Genomic DNA, 16,638 nt, shown 5'->3' with positions numbered 1-16,638 from the left:
CCTAGAGTCAGGGACCTAGAAGAAGGAATTCAAGGAGGTAAGAAAAGTACCAGTACTCGGGCCTGCAGGCTGTGATTCAGGGCGAGATGGCAAACCTCATGGGCTAAGTGGTCCTAACCCACTGATTTATTGCTACTGCAGGTAAAGATAATTAAAATAGTACTCCTGCTTTCAAAAACTTGCATTCTAAAGAAGTTCAGACCCACTGATGGATCATTACAAACAGTATGATGAGGACAATAATAGAATGACTCTATTATTGGGGATCTTATGGAAGCATCAGAGAGAGCCCCTAATCTTACCTGCAGCAATAGGTAGCCATCAGGGGGTTCCCAAGAAGGGGAGACCAGACACATAGTAGAGAATGGAGAGAAAGGCCAACAAGACAGCTCCGTGTTGGAACTTAGCGCTCTCAGCCCTCACTGGAATTGGTTCAGGATTGGGCAAGATCTACCCACTGCTCGAACAAGGTGGAAAAGCAGGACTGAGATGGTCATTGACATATAACATTTCTGCCTATTTCAATGGCTCTCAGGGAGAATTGAATAATGGCAGGAGTGCAGGGTTGGGATTAGGAAGTTCAGACTCCAATTCACGGTGAGACCTGGTCCTGGATGACTTTGGGCAGAGAAGAGCTTCCCTGACTCAGTTTTCTCTATAGCATTGTTCTGAGGAAGGATTAAATGAGACGGGAGAAAAATCTTACTTGAACAGTAGCCCATTCGTGAAATAAATATATAGTAGAAGTTGGAAGGGATAAGGCAATGGCACCCCATTCCAGTACTCCTGCCTGGAAAATCCCATGGACAGAGGAGCCTGGTAGGCTACAGTCCATGGAGTCTGGAAGAGTCAGACACGACTGAGTGACTTCTTTCACTTTTCACTTTGATGCATTGGAGAAGGAAATGGCAACCCACTCCCATGTTCTTGCCTGGAGAATCTCAGGGACAGGGGAGCCTGGTGGGCTGCCGTCTATGGGGTCACACAGAGTCGGACATGACTGAAGCAACTTAGCAGCAGCAGCAGAAGTTGGAAGGCTCACAGTTTCATTAGCTTCTTTAAGGATCTCACCCATTTTATTTTTAATAGTAGCATATCCAGGTCTCTTAGGTTTAGCTGTTATAATTTATCTTAGCCAAATGGGCTTTCTTTTCTGTCTGTGACCTCTCCCAGCATTCACTGCAGACTTTCTTGGCAAGCAGATACCAAGCTCTCCAGACTTCTGTGGAGAAACTGGGCCAAGAAGTCACTTGTCATCAGCAGATATGTCTCCTGTTCCAGAAGAAAATATCTCACTTCGTGTTATTCTGGCCCAAACCAAAACCAGACTCCAACCCCTCATTTCACCGTGTATTAATTCTTACTGACACTGTCTTATTTTGAGTCACCACAAATTTTATAAAGGAAGGGAGACACTAGAGGCCAAAACAGGTGGTGCAGAACGGTGACATTCCACCTGCACAGCAGAACTCCTTCAGGGTCCTAATGTCCCACAGCTGGCTTAGTGATGGGGGGTCTGCCAGCAGTGTGGACCACATTTAAAATTATTTTGTATTTGGGCTTCCCAGGTGGCACTAGTGGTAAAAAGAACCCTCCTGCCAATGCAGGAGACATAAGAGACATGGGTTCAGTCCCTGAGTCAGGAAGATCCCCTAGAGAAGGAAATAGCAACCCACTCCAGTATTCTTACCTGGAGAATTCCATGGATAGAGGCGCCTAGCAGGCTACAGTCCACCAGGCTCCTTTTGTAGTCACCGACAGTTTAATTTGGATCATAGCACATTGAGCTTTTAAAATATTGAGACCAGATTCTAAACTAGTACCTTTGGGGACTTCCCTGGTGGTCCAGTGGTTAAGACTCCACGCTTCCACTGCAGGGGCTATGGGTTTGATCCCTGGTCAGGGAACTAAGATCCCCCATGCTGCAGAGCACAGCCAAAAAATAAAACTAAATAAATTTAAAATATATATATTGAACCATATTTCCCCCTCAGATAAATCCTTGAAATGTGGGATATATAAGAATTTCTCTAATACAGTAGTGATTTGTAGAATACTGAAAACTGCTATAAAATAGGGAAAGGGTGGTATATTGAGATTAACTAGGGCACAGATCAGAATACTGTATCCCGGAACCTGTTCTTTAAATTGAAACATAGACACACCTGTTCATCTATGTAGCATCTATGGCTACTTTGATGCCACAGATGGCAAGATTACATAGTTAAGTAGCTTCAGCAGAGATTGTGGCCCATAAAGCCTAAAATATTTACTATCCAGCCCTTTACATAAAAAGTTTGTCAACTCCTGAATTAAGGAAAGAGATTGTGTAAAATTAGCTTTAATTTTTTATAATTTTGAATAAAATTTGTGGTTATTTTGATTAATATTTTACCATATAAATTGCCCTTCTTTTCCAATTACAACATTTTTGTAGTGATATCATAGCTGAGGAAAGTGCATCTATAATCTGAACTACAGAAGATCACTATTTCTGTAGATAAAAATGGTCAGATATCAGCAATTTCATTAGTATTAAAGATTTTTTAAAAATAATATTGTGTTCTAAATAAATGTGAGAGTGCTTTTAACACTCTTGGTGGGATTTGACCTGGCCCCTTTCAACCTTAGATGATCAGATCAAGTAACACAAGGATATAGTGTTTTGCTAACACCTTTAAGGTTATGATTTTTCTATCAAAAATAGCTGATGCTCTTAAAAACTTGGTTCATACAGAATTTGTAGGGTGCATTTCTGGGACTATGCTTTGATGGAGGGAAATACGTTTGTACCTAGAAGTGCCTGAGGGGTGGGGGCTTCCCAGGGGCTGCTAGTGGTAAAGAACCCTCCTGCCAGTGCAGGACACATAAGAGACATGAATTCCATTCCTGGGTTGGGAAGATCCCCTGAGAGAGGGCATTACAACCCACACTAGTATTCTTGCCTGGAGAATCCCAAGGACAGAAGAGCCTGGTGGGCTGCAGTCTATGGGGTGGCAAAGAGTCAGACACCACTGAAGTGACTTAGCATGCATGCACATAACTGATGGGCAGGTGTGATAATTCAACCTTGCAGGTTTATATGCCCTGTACCCTCCAGGGCCAACTTCTCTTAACCATCACATTCCCTAGAACAGCTTCAACAAAGAATCCCTCCATAGCAGAAAGAAGGTCTATTGTTCTTTTCTCAGCTAAAAGTGGAGCTCTGATCCCATTCAGTATCAAATTCAATGTCAAGCAAGAAGACTTAAGCTCTTTAAACAGATTAGGGGCCACAAAACTCCTAGGTTATTAGACTAAACAATAATCCTTTCATCACAGTGCTTTTGCCTCCAAGCTAAAAAGCCAGATTTCAGAGGTTGTTTCCAACATGACTGAGAAAAATACTTCTCGCTATGTGTGTATCTGTGTGTGTGTGTATCTGTGTGTGTGTGTGTGTGTGCAGTTTGACTGTTTTAACTGGAAACATTTCAGAATCTCTCTCTTGACTTGGGAAACAGGGTTCAGTGTTAGGTACACATTTTTTGTCGGAATCAGCTTGTTCTTTCCTACGTGAAGTTCAAAAGGGCGCAGGTGGCTTGAGTGAGACATAGTCACCTGTGTGGGTGTCAAATGTGAACAAGGTGTGACAGTCATGCCTTTCCCCTGCAGGAGCTCCAGGTGCGCTGCGCGGAGGGGCAGGCCCTGCTGAATTCAGCACTGCACGCCAGAGAGGAGGTGATACCGTCAGGCATCCCACAGACAGAGGACCGGGCTCTAGAGTCCCTCCGGCAGGACTGGCAGGCTTACCAGCAGAGGCTGTCGGAGACCCGAACTCAGTTCAATAACGTGGTCAACAAATTGAGACTGGTGGAACAAAAGTTTCAGCAGGTAGATGAGTGGCTGAAAACAATGGAGGAGAAAGTGAGTCTCAGAACGGCACGCCAGTCTAGCCGAGTTGCCAAGGAGATGCAGTTACATCAGATGAAGGTACTATTGGTGTGAATTCCTGATGTTTGTCAGAGTAGCAGTTGCCTTGCATAGTTTGTCTCTTCAACTATTTAATAAGTTTTGGTCCAAGGTTTAGATTTTGCAGAATCTCTTTCTACTTGCAAGAAATTTGATATAAATTACAATGGAGTATTCTTCTGTGAGAAATTATTTATTAGAATCCTAAGGTAGTCTATTTTATTGATAATAGAATATAGTTTAATGAAGTATCGTATATTTTTCCCACACTTTATTACCTTGCTTGGTAAAGATACATGAATGCTAGTGTTGCAATAATTTAAGTTTATGGTTCTGTCTTGAAATTGCTCTAATGTACTACATTTTTAATGCAAATTCAGTGCACATGATCAAAATTACGCTTAGGTCTTTGGAATTCATTTTCCTTATTCATCTGTTTTAAAATTTATCTAAGAACAACAAAAGATATAAAAAATATGTGTAATACAGACAGAAAAGCATTCAAACTCGTGTGCAGTTTTATAATGTTATTATAATTTTTATGAAGGTTATACATGATGTGTTTTCAAAATTATATAGAAATCATTCATAGAAATCATTTTCTAGTAAGAATAAATCATAGAAATCATTTTCTATAAGAATATATATATATATATATTTGTCTCAGGGCTTCCCAGGTGGCTCAGTGGTACCGAATCTGCCTGCCAATGCAGGAGACATGGGTTCAATCCCTAGGTCGGGAAGATCCTTGGAGAAGGAAATGGCAACCCACTCCAGTATTCTTGCCTGGAAAATTCCATGACGACCCTGGCTGGCTACAGTCCATGGGGTCATGACTTAGGGACTTAGGGGCTAAACAAAATATTTGTCTTACTTAAGAATCCCTCAGATTGAACTTTCCACTCCTACACGGTGTCATTTCAGAAGTGGCATGAAGAAATCACCGCATACAGAGATGAAGTTGAGGAAGTGGGAGCCAGAGCACAGGAGATCCTGGACGAGAGCCACGTGAGCAGCCGAATGGGCTGCCAGGCCACGCAGCTGACGTCCAAATACCAAGCGCTGCTCCTCCAAGTGCTGGTGAGCGGGCCACCCTGGTTCATTGTAGGCCAGCAGACTTCACAACCCAGACATTCTTCCTTTCACTAACTTCCAGTGAAGACACGTGTTCATCAAGAAAGGCACAGGTACAGGTCTTTAATTCACTTATTCCATGTTGTCTCTTCTTTCAAAGGAACAAATAAAATTCCTGGAAGAGGAGATCCAGAGTTTGGAGGAATCAGAGTTATCCTTAAGTTCCTATTCTGATTGGTACAGCTCTACTCATAAAAACTTCAAGAATGTGGCTGCCAAAATTGATAAAGTAGATAAAGCGATGATGGGGAAAAAGATGAAGACGCTGGAGGTAGGCATGCAAATATCAAAGTTGTCTGCCAACTGTTCATTCTTCTTTCACTGAGAGGTTCCCATTTCCCATGTAGAACTGGGAGCATGTATGTTCATCCCTGCCCAGTATGGTTGGTGATCCCTGGTTCCTCATTTCATTCTAAATTCCAAGTTAAGATCGTTTTAAGCCAAGATTGCCTTCCATTTGCTTATGATGTGATGTTATCCCAATGACTTACACACGACTGTGCACGAAATTCTTAACTAAATTCCAGTTTGACACTAAATATTGAAAAAAAAAATCTCTTAACTCATGACACTGTGCCTTAGTCGTGTTTTAACTCAGAACTCTAGGAGCTCTGTTAAGGATGAGAAAAGCATCAAGTTCTTCCGTAAGTCTCTGATTTGGAAATGATGTGTTAATCGAGATTTTAAAAGACCTATGTTGAAGTAAAGAGGCTTCTCTTTGCTGGTGGGCCAAATCTGATTATAAACTTCAAATCTGATTATAATCTTCCATCCTGATTGCTGGTGGGCCAAATCTGATTATAAACTTCAAAAACATATGGTAAGGGGAAATTGGTGAACTCAAGAATGGGACTTGCAAGACTTTTCTTTAAAGGGAAAGCATAATGCCAACCAATTTGAATTTGTTTGTTTGTTTGTCTGTTTGTATTACATTTATTTCCATTCTTTCTCAGGGTTTGCTGAAAGACATGGAGAAAGGCCAGAGCTTGCTCAAATCAGCCCGAGAGAAAGGCGAGAGGGCTCTTAAATACTTGGAAGATAGTGAGGCAGAGACGTTAAGAAAAGAGATCCACGACCACGTGGAGCGGTTGAAGGAACTGACCAGCACTGTGCGGAAGGAGTACATGACCCTGGAGAAAGGCCTTCATTTGACGAAGGAATTCTCGGATAAATACAAAGCACTAACTCAGTGGATAGCAGAATACCGAGATATTCTACATGGTCCTGAAGAACCCAAAATGGAGTTATATGAGAAAAAAGCTCAGTTATCTAAATACAAGGTAGTGTGTTGTTACTGACAGGTGCATGAGGAGGTCACGTAGGACTGAACTGGAGGCACATGATTTCTGGTGTGTGTCACCCTTAGCGGGTACTGGGAGAGGTCCTTAGCATGCCTGTTCTACTGGTAAGGGGTGTGCAGATTTATAAGGAAGCTGCCTGCCAATGCAGGAGACATAAGCAGCACACATTCAGTCCCTGGGTCGGGAAGATCCCCTGGAGAAGGGCATGACAACCCACTCTAGTAGTCTTGCCTGGAGAATCCCATAGACAGAGGAGCCTGACAGGCTACAGTCCATAGGGTCGCAAAGAGTTGGACACGACTGAAGCGACTAAGCACATACACTACTCCAGACTTATTTGTCCATTCAGGTACTATGTTTGTCTGGTATTCAAAGGTTGTATCAGTGGATGGAGACCTATTTGGACAGTGTGATCCAGGTACATGGATCCTTCAGATAAACTTTCTGGCATCAGGATCTCACACCTGTAGATTTTCTCTGTTTTATCTAGAGTCTCTCCTTCATCTTTTGGTACCAAAAGCCTATAAGCACATCTATGGTAAATTCCAAATGAGACTTCATACTCCTAAGAAAATAAATTCTAATTAACCAACTGTAGGTAAAACATTTTAGAAATTAATTTTTGAAAAAATAAATGGTGATATAGATATTGCTATACATGCTGTAGATACAAACATTTCACCTGCTCAAATTTGTGAAACAATTATTAAAGCTTATACATGGGATAGTCTGCTTTTAAAATTTGACCCAAATTGTTTAGCAATGGTCTTTAAGAATTACAGTGTGATGCCTTACCTCAAAGCTTTTCCTGGTGGAAGCTTTTTCCTCCTCCAGCCAATACGTCTATTTCTGCCCTTGGTTTTTCTGCCAAGCCTGACAGTGTGTCTTTGAAAGTGTAATGTAAGAAGCACAACTGCTTCTCCTTTTTTTCTTCTCCCTGAGTTCTTGATATATTTAAATAGCACTTTAAGGCTGTCACAGCAACATTGCAACTGGAATTTGTCTCCCAAACCTCACATCCAACTCAAGCTACAATTGAGTTTACGATTCAAAATCAAAAGATAACACTTCTCTCCCTTCATATAACGTTAAGATTTATTTCTCTGCTGAAAGGAATGAGGTGGAAGCCAGCAATATGCATTATGTTAAATTCACCCAAATACAATTCTTTTCTATACTTTTCTCTGCATGTGTGAGGACTATTCGATGCGTTGCTTTTACTCTGAAAAAAAACTGTATTAGCCATAAAAGTCATTTTCTCTTTATTATTTTACATTTATTGATTTATAAAATATATAGTAGATCTTTGTTTGAGATAATCATCTTATATATGGCAATGCATGTGTCTTTATTCTCCTTGATCACATGAATGAGCTGGCTCTTGTTTTTTCCTTTGTAATTCAAGTCACTTCAACAAACAGTGCTGTCCCACGAACCATCAGTAAAATCGGTGAGAGAGAAAGGTGAAGCCCTCTTGGAGCTGGTGCAAGATGTTACTTTAAAGGACAAAATCGATCAGCTTCAAAGCGATTACCAGGATCTCTGCAGTGCAGCAAAGGTATGGAAAGATCAGAAGTAGAATAAAATTGTGGTGTTTGCCACAAAGGGAGTCCTGACTGCATTTTATCTGTCAGAAAATGTAGCACTGGTATGGATCAGTATTTTTCCTTTTCATTCAGGTGGGCATTTTTAAATGGCATAGCAACTCTGTGTGTGTGTGTGTGTGTGTGTGTTTTCTGTCCCTAGTAATTTTCTGATGTGTTAAGTCTACCTACTCTATGAGTTGCCCTGGGATTTTTAAAATGTTAAAGTTTTGAGTAGACTTTTGGCTGGAAAGTCACTTCTAACAGGCACCTGGCTTCACAGGAGCACGTCTGCAGTCTTGAGGCAAAAGTCAGAGACCACGAAGATTACAACAGTGAGCTCCAGGAAGTGGAAAAGTGGCTGCTGCAAATGTCAGGAAGGCTGGTGGCGCCCGACCTCATGGAGACAAGCAGCCTTGAGACAATTACCCAGCAACTGGCCCGCCACAAGGTAGGCTTGATCTCTAAGGAGCTGAAGAACACAGGGTGGCTTTGACAGGCGTGCTGTGTGTGTTCGGGGGCGGGGGTGCCGGGGTCCAGCCCCGGTGGATCCAGGGGTTTCGAAGGGGAGACGGCGTCGGTGAGGATCAGGAAACAATTGCTTAATTAAACGTTAATTAAGGATATACAGAGTGGTTAAATAAGGATAGCTCAGTGAGGAAATTCAGTGGAGAAAAGAGGCTGAATAATTCAGCCAGAAGGTGAGAGAAAGAACGACATGGGGAGACCAAGTTTCGGTGAACAAAGCCTGCACTTTATTTTTCAAAGTAGTTTTTATACCTTAAATTATGCATAGAGGATAATGGGGGAAGGGGTAGAGTCATGCAGTAAGCCAGGCTTTCTTCCTGCAAACTTATCATATGCAAAAGTTTAGGTGATTTGCATCATCTTCTGGCCCAGAGGCCTGTTAACATTTTAAGACTCTTTCTTCAGAAAACTTATTTTTCTCTAAAGGTGAATAGTCAGGCGCCACCCTCCAAAAGCATTAGATAAAGTTGCATTCCTACAGAGCAAAGGTGTGATGGGCTATAACAAGACAAAGAATTAACTCAAGAGTCCAAGGTTACAAACACTGCCAGGGACACAGCAGGTAAGGGATATGGAGACTTAGCAGCAAACATTGGCCCAACAAGTGAAAAACCCTTCACCAATACAATTTCTAATCAATCTTTTAACTGCTCAAAGGAATCTGTATTTAGACAGTTTAGAACATCTCATGCCTCTCACAGTTGGGAGGCTCTGAGCAATCACATGTGGCCGGAAAAACCTATTGAGGCAGGCTAGAGGACTTCCAAAGGAGTTTATAGGGTGAAACACTATCACACCCAGGAACTTTAGTAACTGGAGCTGTAAGTTAACTCTTTTTTTTCAGAGAGAGGTAGTGGGGGACAGCCCCCCTGTAAAGTCAGAGGTGTAGGTGAGAGCACAAAGCAGAAAGTAGGCAGACTCTGGTTTTGGGGGTAGATGCTCGAGAATTTCCAGGGGGACTCCTGAGGCTTGATCCCGCCTTTGCATATGCCAAGCCTCCTTCCTCATGACCTTTGCCATGGGCGGAGCTCCTGCTCCCTGCACGGGGGTAATCTCTGGATCATAATGACTGTACTTAAAAGACTCAGGTCTGAGTCCCAAGAATGCCTGATAGTTGAGAACAGCTCAATTTAATATTTAAGTGACTGGACAACAGCTGAATCCTGGCATTCAACTTCTGAACACATTGTAGCATATTTCCCAGCTAATAGTTGTTTTTTTTTTAATTTCAGAATATAATCTATATGGAGTAATTTATCAGATAAATTATCTTTATTCTAGAAAAGTACAGCCAAAGATAGGATACAGAAATAGTAGTCAAAGAGTCTAAATTCTAGCCAAAGTCTCTTCTTGCTAGTTAGGGGCACGTAGCCTGTCTGAGCCTCCTTTTTTTCTTCTGTAAAGGATGATAATGACATCAGTCCCGTTACATAGCCACTGTGGTCATCAGAGAAGATAACATATCTGAAAGTCTTTTGTAGACCACAAAGTACAGTACCTATATGGGATGTTCATATCTTTATTAATATGTATTTTTAGTAATCATATGTGCCAAATGACAGATATCATATGCTCACAACTTTATGAAGCTATTTTAGTAAGCTTAATGGGAAACTGAATTTTGGTTGTAATCTGGTCAACATCTACTATTGTGTCCTAGGAAAACCAGTTAACCATTCCAGGTTTCAAGATCGGTAGGAGAAAATTTTATTTAGCAAATGCGAACAGAAAAGTAATGACATGATATAGTGTATTTGGTACTGAGTAAATAGCCTCAGTGACCATATGATGTAGTGGTTCCATTCCAGCTTGAAGATAAATTGGTTCTTTTCAATATGGCATGTATAATAACTGTTAACCCAGCACCACTGAGGAAAAAAGTGGTGAACCCTGCACTGCTGGAGGACCATGGTTTCCCTTAGATATCGATGTGTCAGCCTAGGAAACTTTGTGTTGTAATGTGTCCCTAGTCACTAGCATTGTATTGCAGTAAGGAAGTTGGAACCTGACTTGAAAAAGTTGGGTCCTCCTCTCTAAGTCCCCCTCTCTGAGAAAGCTCACTAGAGAACACAGGCGGGCATAGTGTGTGAACTGGAGTCAGGCAGAGACGGGTCCAAAGCCAAGGCTCTGCCATTTACTACTTGTGTGACCTTGAACAAGTTTTATGATCTCTCTGTGCTTCAGCCTCCTCACCTGTAAAACAATAATAATGATAAATATTTATCAGGGCTTATATACAGTCCCTGGGCTATCAGATCTGATCAGATCAGATCAGTCGCTCAGTCGTGTCCGACTCTTTGTGACCCTATGAATCGCAGCACGCCAGGCCTCCCTGTCCATCACCAACTCCCGGAGTTCACTGAGACTCACGTCCATCCAGTCAGTGATGCCATCCAGCCATCTCATCCTCTGTCGTCCCCTTCTCCTCCTGCCCCCAATCCCTCCCAGCATCAGAGTCTTTTCCAATGAGTCAGCTCTTTGCATGAGGTGGCCAAAGTACTGGAGTTTCAGCTTTAGCATCATTCCTTCCAAAGAAATCCCAAGGCTGATCTTCAGAATGAACTGGTTGGATCTCCTTGCAGTCCAAGGGACTCTCAAGAGTCTTCTCCAACACCACAGTTCAAAAGCATCAATTCTTCAGTGCTCAGCCTTCTTCACAGAGCAACTCTTACATCCATACATGACCACAGGAAAAACCATAGCCTTGACTAGACAAACCTTTGTTGGCAAAGTAGTGTCTCTGCTTTTGAATATGCTATCTAGGTTGTTCATAAGTTTCCTTCCAAGGAGTAAGCGTCTTTTAATTTCATGGCTGCAGTCACCATCTGTAGTGATTTTGGAGCCTAGAAAAATGAAGTCTGACACTGTTTCCACTGTTTCCCCATCTATTTCCCATGAAGTGGTGAGACCGGGTGCCATGATCTTTGTTTTCTGAATGTTGAGCTTTAAGCCAGATTTTTCACTCTCCACTCTCACTTTCATCAAGAGGCTTTTTAGTTCCTCTTCACTTTCTGCCATAAGGGTGGTGTCATCTGCATATCTGAGGTTATTGATATTTCTCCCGGCAATCTTGACTCCAGCTTGTGTTTCTTCCAGTCCAGCGTTTCTCATGATGTACTCTGCATATAAGTCTGTTAAGTGGTAAATGTTTTTACTTTTATCAATATAAATATTAAATGTAAATTAGATCTTACACAGTTTAGACATTAAGCTATTATGTAAATCAGATATCATATTATTAGATAAATTAGACATTAGTTAATTAAATTAAAATATAATTAGGCTATTTTAGACATAAATTAGGGCTTCCCTGGTGGTTCAGACAGTAGAGAATCTTCCTGCAATGCTGAAGAACTGGTTTCGATCCCTGGGTTGGGAAAAGCCCCTGGAGGAGGGCATGGCAACCCACTCCAGTATCTTGCCTAGAGAATCCCCATGGACAGAGGAGCTAGCGGGCTGCAAAGCGTCAGACATGACTGAGCGACTAAGCACAACACACAGATATAATTTATACCAGAATTATAATTTTTAGAGTTAAAAAATGTATGGACATCTTTTTCACTGGTAATATTTCCGTGGAGCAGATCTCTAACTGAGGTCAGTCTTGTGAATTCACTCTTAAAGGTCACTTCATCATTCTGTGTAACTTAGTCCATTATTGGGGGAAACCTGAAAGGATACATTTTTTATTTAATTTGTTGATATGAAGACACCGAGACATTTATTTCATTGCGTTGATACCAGGACAAATTGCAAAACTCTTTTAAAAACATATTAAACAGTGAGATAATTGATCTTAAACTTTCTGTTTGGTGAATAGAATATTTAAAGACTAAAAATGGAATAATGAGAACTGCGTATTTGTTTCATTTTTGAAGGCAATGATGGAAGAAATTGCTGGTTTTGAAGACCGTTTGAATGACCTTAAAACTAAAGGTGACAATTTGATCAGCCAATGTGCAGATCACCTTCAAGCGAAACTTAAACAAAATGTACACGCTCACCTGCAGGGCACGAAGGACAGTTACTCAGCCATCTGCAGTACAGCCCAGAGGGTAAGTGCTGCTGGAACATTCGAGAATGATGAAGAATTAAGGAGAAAGGCTGTGCAGGCTGAAGGTTTTTTAAAATAGTTTTTATGCTTCACCCTTTGGATGGATTTCCCAGTCTATGTGTACACAGAAATAAAATATTATATATTTGATTAATGTGATGAAGTAGTGAATTTCAGACATTTGGTTTTACGCAATCCCTTTATTCCATGAATTGATTATGAAAAAAAATTTAATATTTTTTGTTTTTATTTGCACACCATCAATACTTCTAATTTGCCATTTATTCTATAACACCAAAATAAGTTTGTTCTGTAAGTCTCACAATAATTATTTTCTTTTTAACCCTTTGTAACTGAGGTGCTACTCTAAGTCAGTATTTCTGTGTATTCGTATAGAAATTGAGAAAAGAAGCAAGTACCAATTTTGAAGTATACTTCAGTGGGTATTCTTCCAATAAAATGGAATCATTAATGTTATAGATATAAGTCTAAGATACATAAGAATTGCCGTTTTTAACAGCAACTAAGTAAAATTAGTGGGTTACTTTTTATTATTCTAGAATTTATAAATGACACTGAGAAAAGTCCACGTATTTTTGTTGCTGGGCTATTGAGTAAGAACTAGAAAAACATAAGTGACACAGGGAAAATTATTTGTGTTCACTGTGCTAATTAAAAAATGTGGGATATTAGTTGATCCCTAGACTTGGAAAATTCACTTTCAAACTGTTTATTTAAAAAAAAAAAGAGGGATAAAGGAATCTAACAATAACTACAGAAGATGACGAAGGGGGAAAGGGGAATGAGACAAGGAAAATGACAGCATGAAACTTTCTGGCGAGCTCATTCATTCACTCACTCAACAGAGATTTATTTAACACCGTCTTTGTAGCAGGCTTTTTTTGTGCATTAGGGATATAGCTCAATTTTTTTTTAAAGGTGGTGAATGTTTGAAAGACAAACATATTTTAGAAATAAAAGTTTAAAAAGCAGATGAAATTCTAAGAACAGAGTCAGAGCCTTAAATTTAAGTTTGAAAAAATGTTAAAGAAAACAAAATACCTTTTTCTTTTTAGTTCTGCTTAAAATAAAAATAAGGGATATTCCCAATAGCAGATAAAATGATTAATTTAATACATGAAAGAGAAAAGCAGAATTCAGTTACTGCTTCTGTTGTCTCAATAACCAAAGAAAAGTCAGTCAACCTCATATTCTTTTCTTTCCTTTTTTTTTTTTTTTTGATGAGTAACTTGCTCAAAAAACCATCATAGGTATATTTACGTTGGTTTCAAGGAAACATGTAAGTTTCTCAACACGTCTTTATGGATAAAACGAAAATTGTTTGGCTGGTTGAGGAACTATTAATTGAAATGACATATTAGAAAATGTTGGATTTTTCTGGGTATATAATTTTGGGTTATTGTTGTCCTGGAATATTGCTTCTGAATGAAATGAGGGCATCAAACTCTTCCCTCCCCTGTGTTATAATTTAGTTCCAATTTACCCTACCCCTAAAGAGGAAGCATTTCAGATGAGAGATATTGGTTATCTTTTCATAAACTGGCAGTTTATTGTTACTTTTAGTTCCTCATTTAAACAAAAAGGGCAATTTTATACAATCAGGAGAAGCTGAAAAAGCTTTTGGTTTAGGTTTGACCAATTTACTTCAAAGATTCTATACATTTTAACACATTTCTACTGTTATAGTAACTCTTCCCACCTTCCCTTTCCATAATCAGGATATTAGTGTTGTAATGCATGGGTTGAGAAGTTAGAAACTGGGGCATGGCCCACATGCTTTGCAATGTTTTGGAACATATGCAAACTCCATCGATGTGTGTCCGATGTCAGGGAGCATGGCGAAGGGGGATCCATTTATGGTGGATTTGTTTCATTTGCTTCTACTGATATTTACAGTAATATAAAACAGCTCTCACAACTGCAGCTTGATCATTCTGTCTCAGGTGTACCAGAGTTTGGAACACGAACTTCAGAAGCACGTTAGTCGACAAGACACCCTTCAGCAGTGCCAGGCCTGGCTTTCTGCGGTTCAGCCAGATTTAAAGCCAGGCGCGAATCCTCCTCTTAGCAGGGCAGAAGCTGTCAAGCAGGTAGTTTGTGATTCCTGAAAGTTTATATTACACTGTGATTCATTCATTTGATGGAAACATGTTAAGTACTTGTTGTGTGCAAATTGTGCTAAATATCAAAATATAAATAAGATCTGAACTTGATCCTAGTCAAGTTCACATTCTAGCCAGGAAGATGAACACACAACTAAGGATCAGTCTGGTAGAATAAATAGAGCATGGGCACTGTGCCCAAAAGGTACCTACTCAGTAGGGTCACCATGGATAAACCATTGAATTTCTCTGTGCCTTAATGTCCTAAGTGATTATAGGACTGAAGGTGATGAAGAAATTCAAATGCCATGCCATAATGTACCCGATTTGAAAGAGAAAAGCAAAATTAGCCTCTTCACCTTTTTTGGCACAGAACAAGTTGCTTGTTAAATAATTATCGAATGAATGCTGAATGAAATATTGTCATGTAAAGGATTCTGTGGCATATTAATTTGACATCTACATGCTTAAAATGTTGCTGCTGAGATTTCATCAGAATATTTGAGATATGTTTTTAAAACTTTTGAACTAAGCAACTTTTCTATGTGGTTCAAAGAAAATATTTCAAAGGTATTTAATTATAAAGGTTATTGCTGCCAGATATGAAATAATAGTAAAAATTCAATTTTTTACCTCAAACTGAGATTAAAATAATATGCTTGTTCATTTAGTCCACAAAGAGAATGTGTTCAGTTTATATCCCTCCAAAATATGCCTTTTGGCTTAAATAATTTACATTATTTAAGTCATGAAATGATTCACAGAAATGCATCTATTATACCTTGTAAAGAATAGAATCTGGACAAATCTGGACAGAATCTGGACAAACAAATCTAGACTTTCTTTGAATCAAGAAATGAATTAAAAATTGTCTGCATTCTGCCTTTTCATTAGATTGTGAGTTTCTTAGGCCATTTATTATCTTATGGCTGTTTGTTTCCAGTCTAGTTTATTCAGAACAATCCAGACAAAGCTTGATTTTTCTCCTTTGTTCCCAAAAAAAGAATTAAAAGAGAGGGGGTAAAATATTATTAATCCAATGAACCTTTCCTAGAACAGGAAGTTTCTACGTCTCCCTGCATTAGCCATGATTGCAGAAAGACACTGATCCTTCTAGGGGCCCAGATTCAATGACTGTACAGTTTGGTTTTTGCTTCCCGCCCTTTCTGCACTATTTCTCAAAATAGGCTGCCCTCTTCAGAAACCAGCCAGAGAAGAGAATGAGAGGTATTGGAAACACCAAATCAACTGCTTCGATGGTCTGCAGTTGACTTTGGTTGTAGTCCCAGACACACTGTGTACCCGCCAGGGCCTCCCACATGGTAAACACTCAATACATATGTAATGATAACGTAGCCCCCACCACCACTAGTCAATGACACTGATTGGATTCCGTAAGAATGTCATCTGTTTTTATGAGGCATGACATGTGAATTTGGGAGAATAAGAAAAAGTCCTATCAGATTTGGCTTCCCAGGTAGCTCAAATGGTAAAGAATCTTCCTGCAATGTGAGAGACCTGGGTTCAATCCCTGGGTTAGGAAGATCCCCTGAAGAAGGAAATGGCAACCGACTCCAGTATTCTTACCTGGAGAAATCCATGGACAGGGGAACCTGCCAGGCTAGGTTCTTTTCGTCCACGGGGTCGCAAAGAGTCAGACATGACTGAGCTACTAACACTTTCACTATCAGATTTGCCCTTGAAGTTGATTTTAGCAAAAATCTTCTGAAACTGTTTTGTCATTGATAATCAACAAGTTGCTTCCAATGCTTTTAGAATCAGGCAAACTCTGTAAATTTTAAAATAAATTCCTATTCTTTTTAAAGTAAATACATTTATAAAATAAAAATCCTGATATCTTGTTCTCTTCTTATATCCAAAAGCTGTTTGGGACAGATAATGTTCTCTGAGTCACAGGTACATGGTGGGGCGCTTTAGGTTAGCAGCTAATGATGCTAATGGGAAGT

General features: G+C 39.9%; 1 protein-coding gene across 20 annotated transcripts in view; it reads left to right on the top strand.

The window, feature by feature from the left end:
• The window catches only part of SYNE1 (spectrin repeat containing nuclear envelope protein 1), a 500,805-nt gene that overhangs the window by 260,303 nt on the left and 223,864 nt on the right, over positions 1-16,638 (top strand). For all 20 annotated transcript variants that reach the window (XR_015133337.1, XM_086318390.1, XM_086318389.1 and 17 more), the window contains 8 exons: positions 3,652-3,969; positions 4,873-5,028; positions 5,183-5,353; positions 6,036-6,362; positions 7,789-7,941; positions 8,250-8,417; positions 12,373-12,549; positions 14,513-14,659. Coding sequence is in view for 19 of the 20 variants with exons in the window: in XM_086318390.1 (XP_086174516.1) it covers positions 3,652-3,969; positions 4,873-5,028; positions 5,183-5,353; positions 6,036-6,362; positions 7,789-7,941; positions 8,250-8,417; positions 12,373-12,549; positions 14,513-14,659 (1,617 nt within the window). In the remaining variant the exon portion in view is untranslated. The remainder of the gene's footprint in view (positions 1-3,651; positions 3,970-4,872; positions 5,029-5,182; positions 5,354-6,035; positions 6,363-7,788; positions 7,942-8,249; positions 8,418-12,372; positions 12,550-14,512; positions 14,660-16,638) is intronic.

Source organism: Bos grunniens, chromosome 9 (genome assembly GCF_055505025.1).
Source record: "Bos grunniens cultivar Pamir isolate PY7600 chromosome 9, Bosgru_T2T1.0, whole genome shotgun sequence".
NCBI classification, from domain to species: Eukaryota; Metazoa; Chordata; class Mammalia; order Artiodactyla; family Bovidae; genus Bos; species Bos grunniens.
Note: the sequence above shows the minus strand (reverse complement) of the source record. Positions and strands in the feature narration are given on the sequence as shown.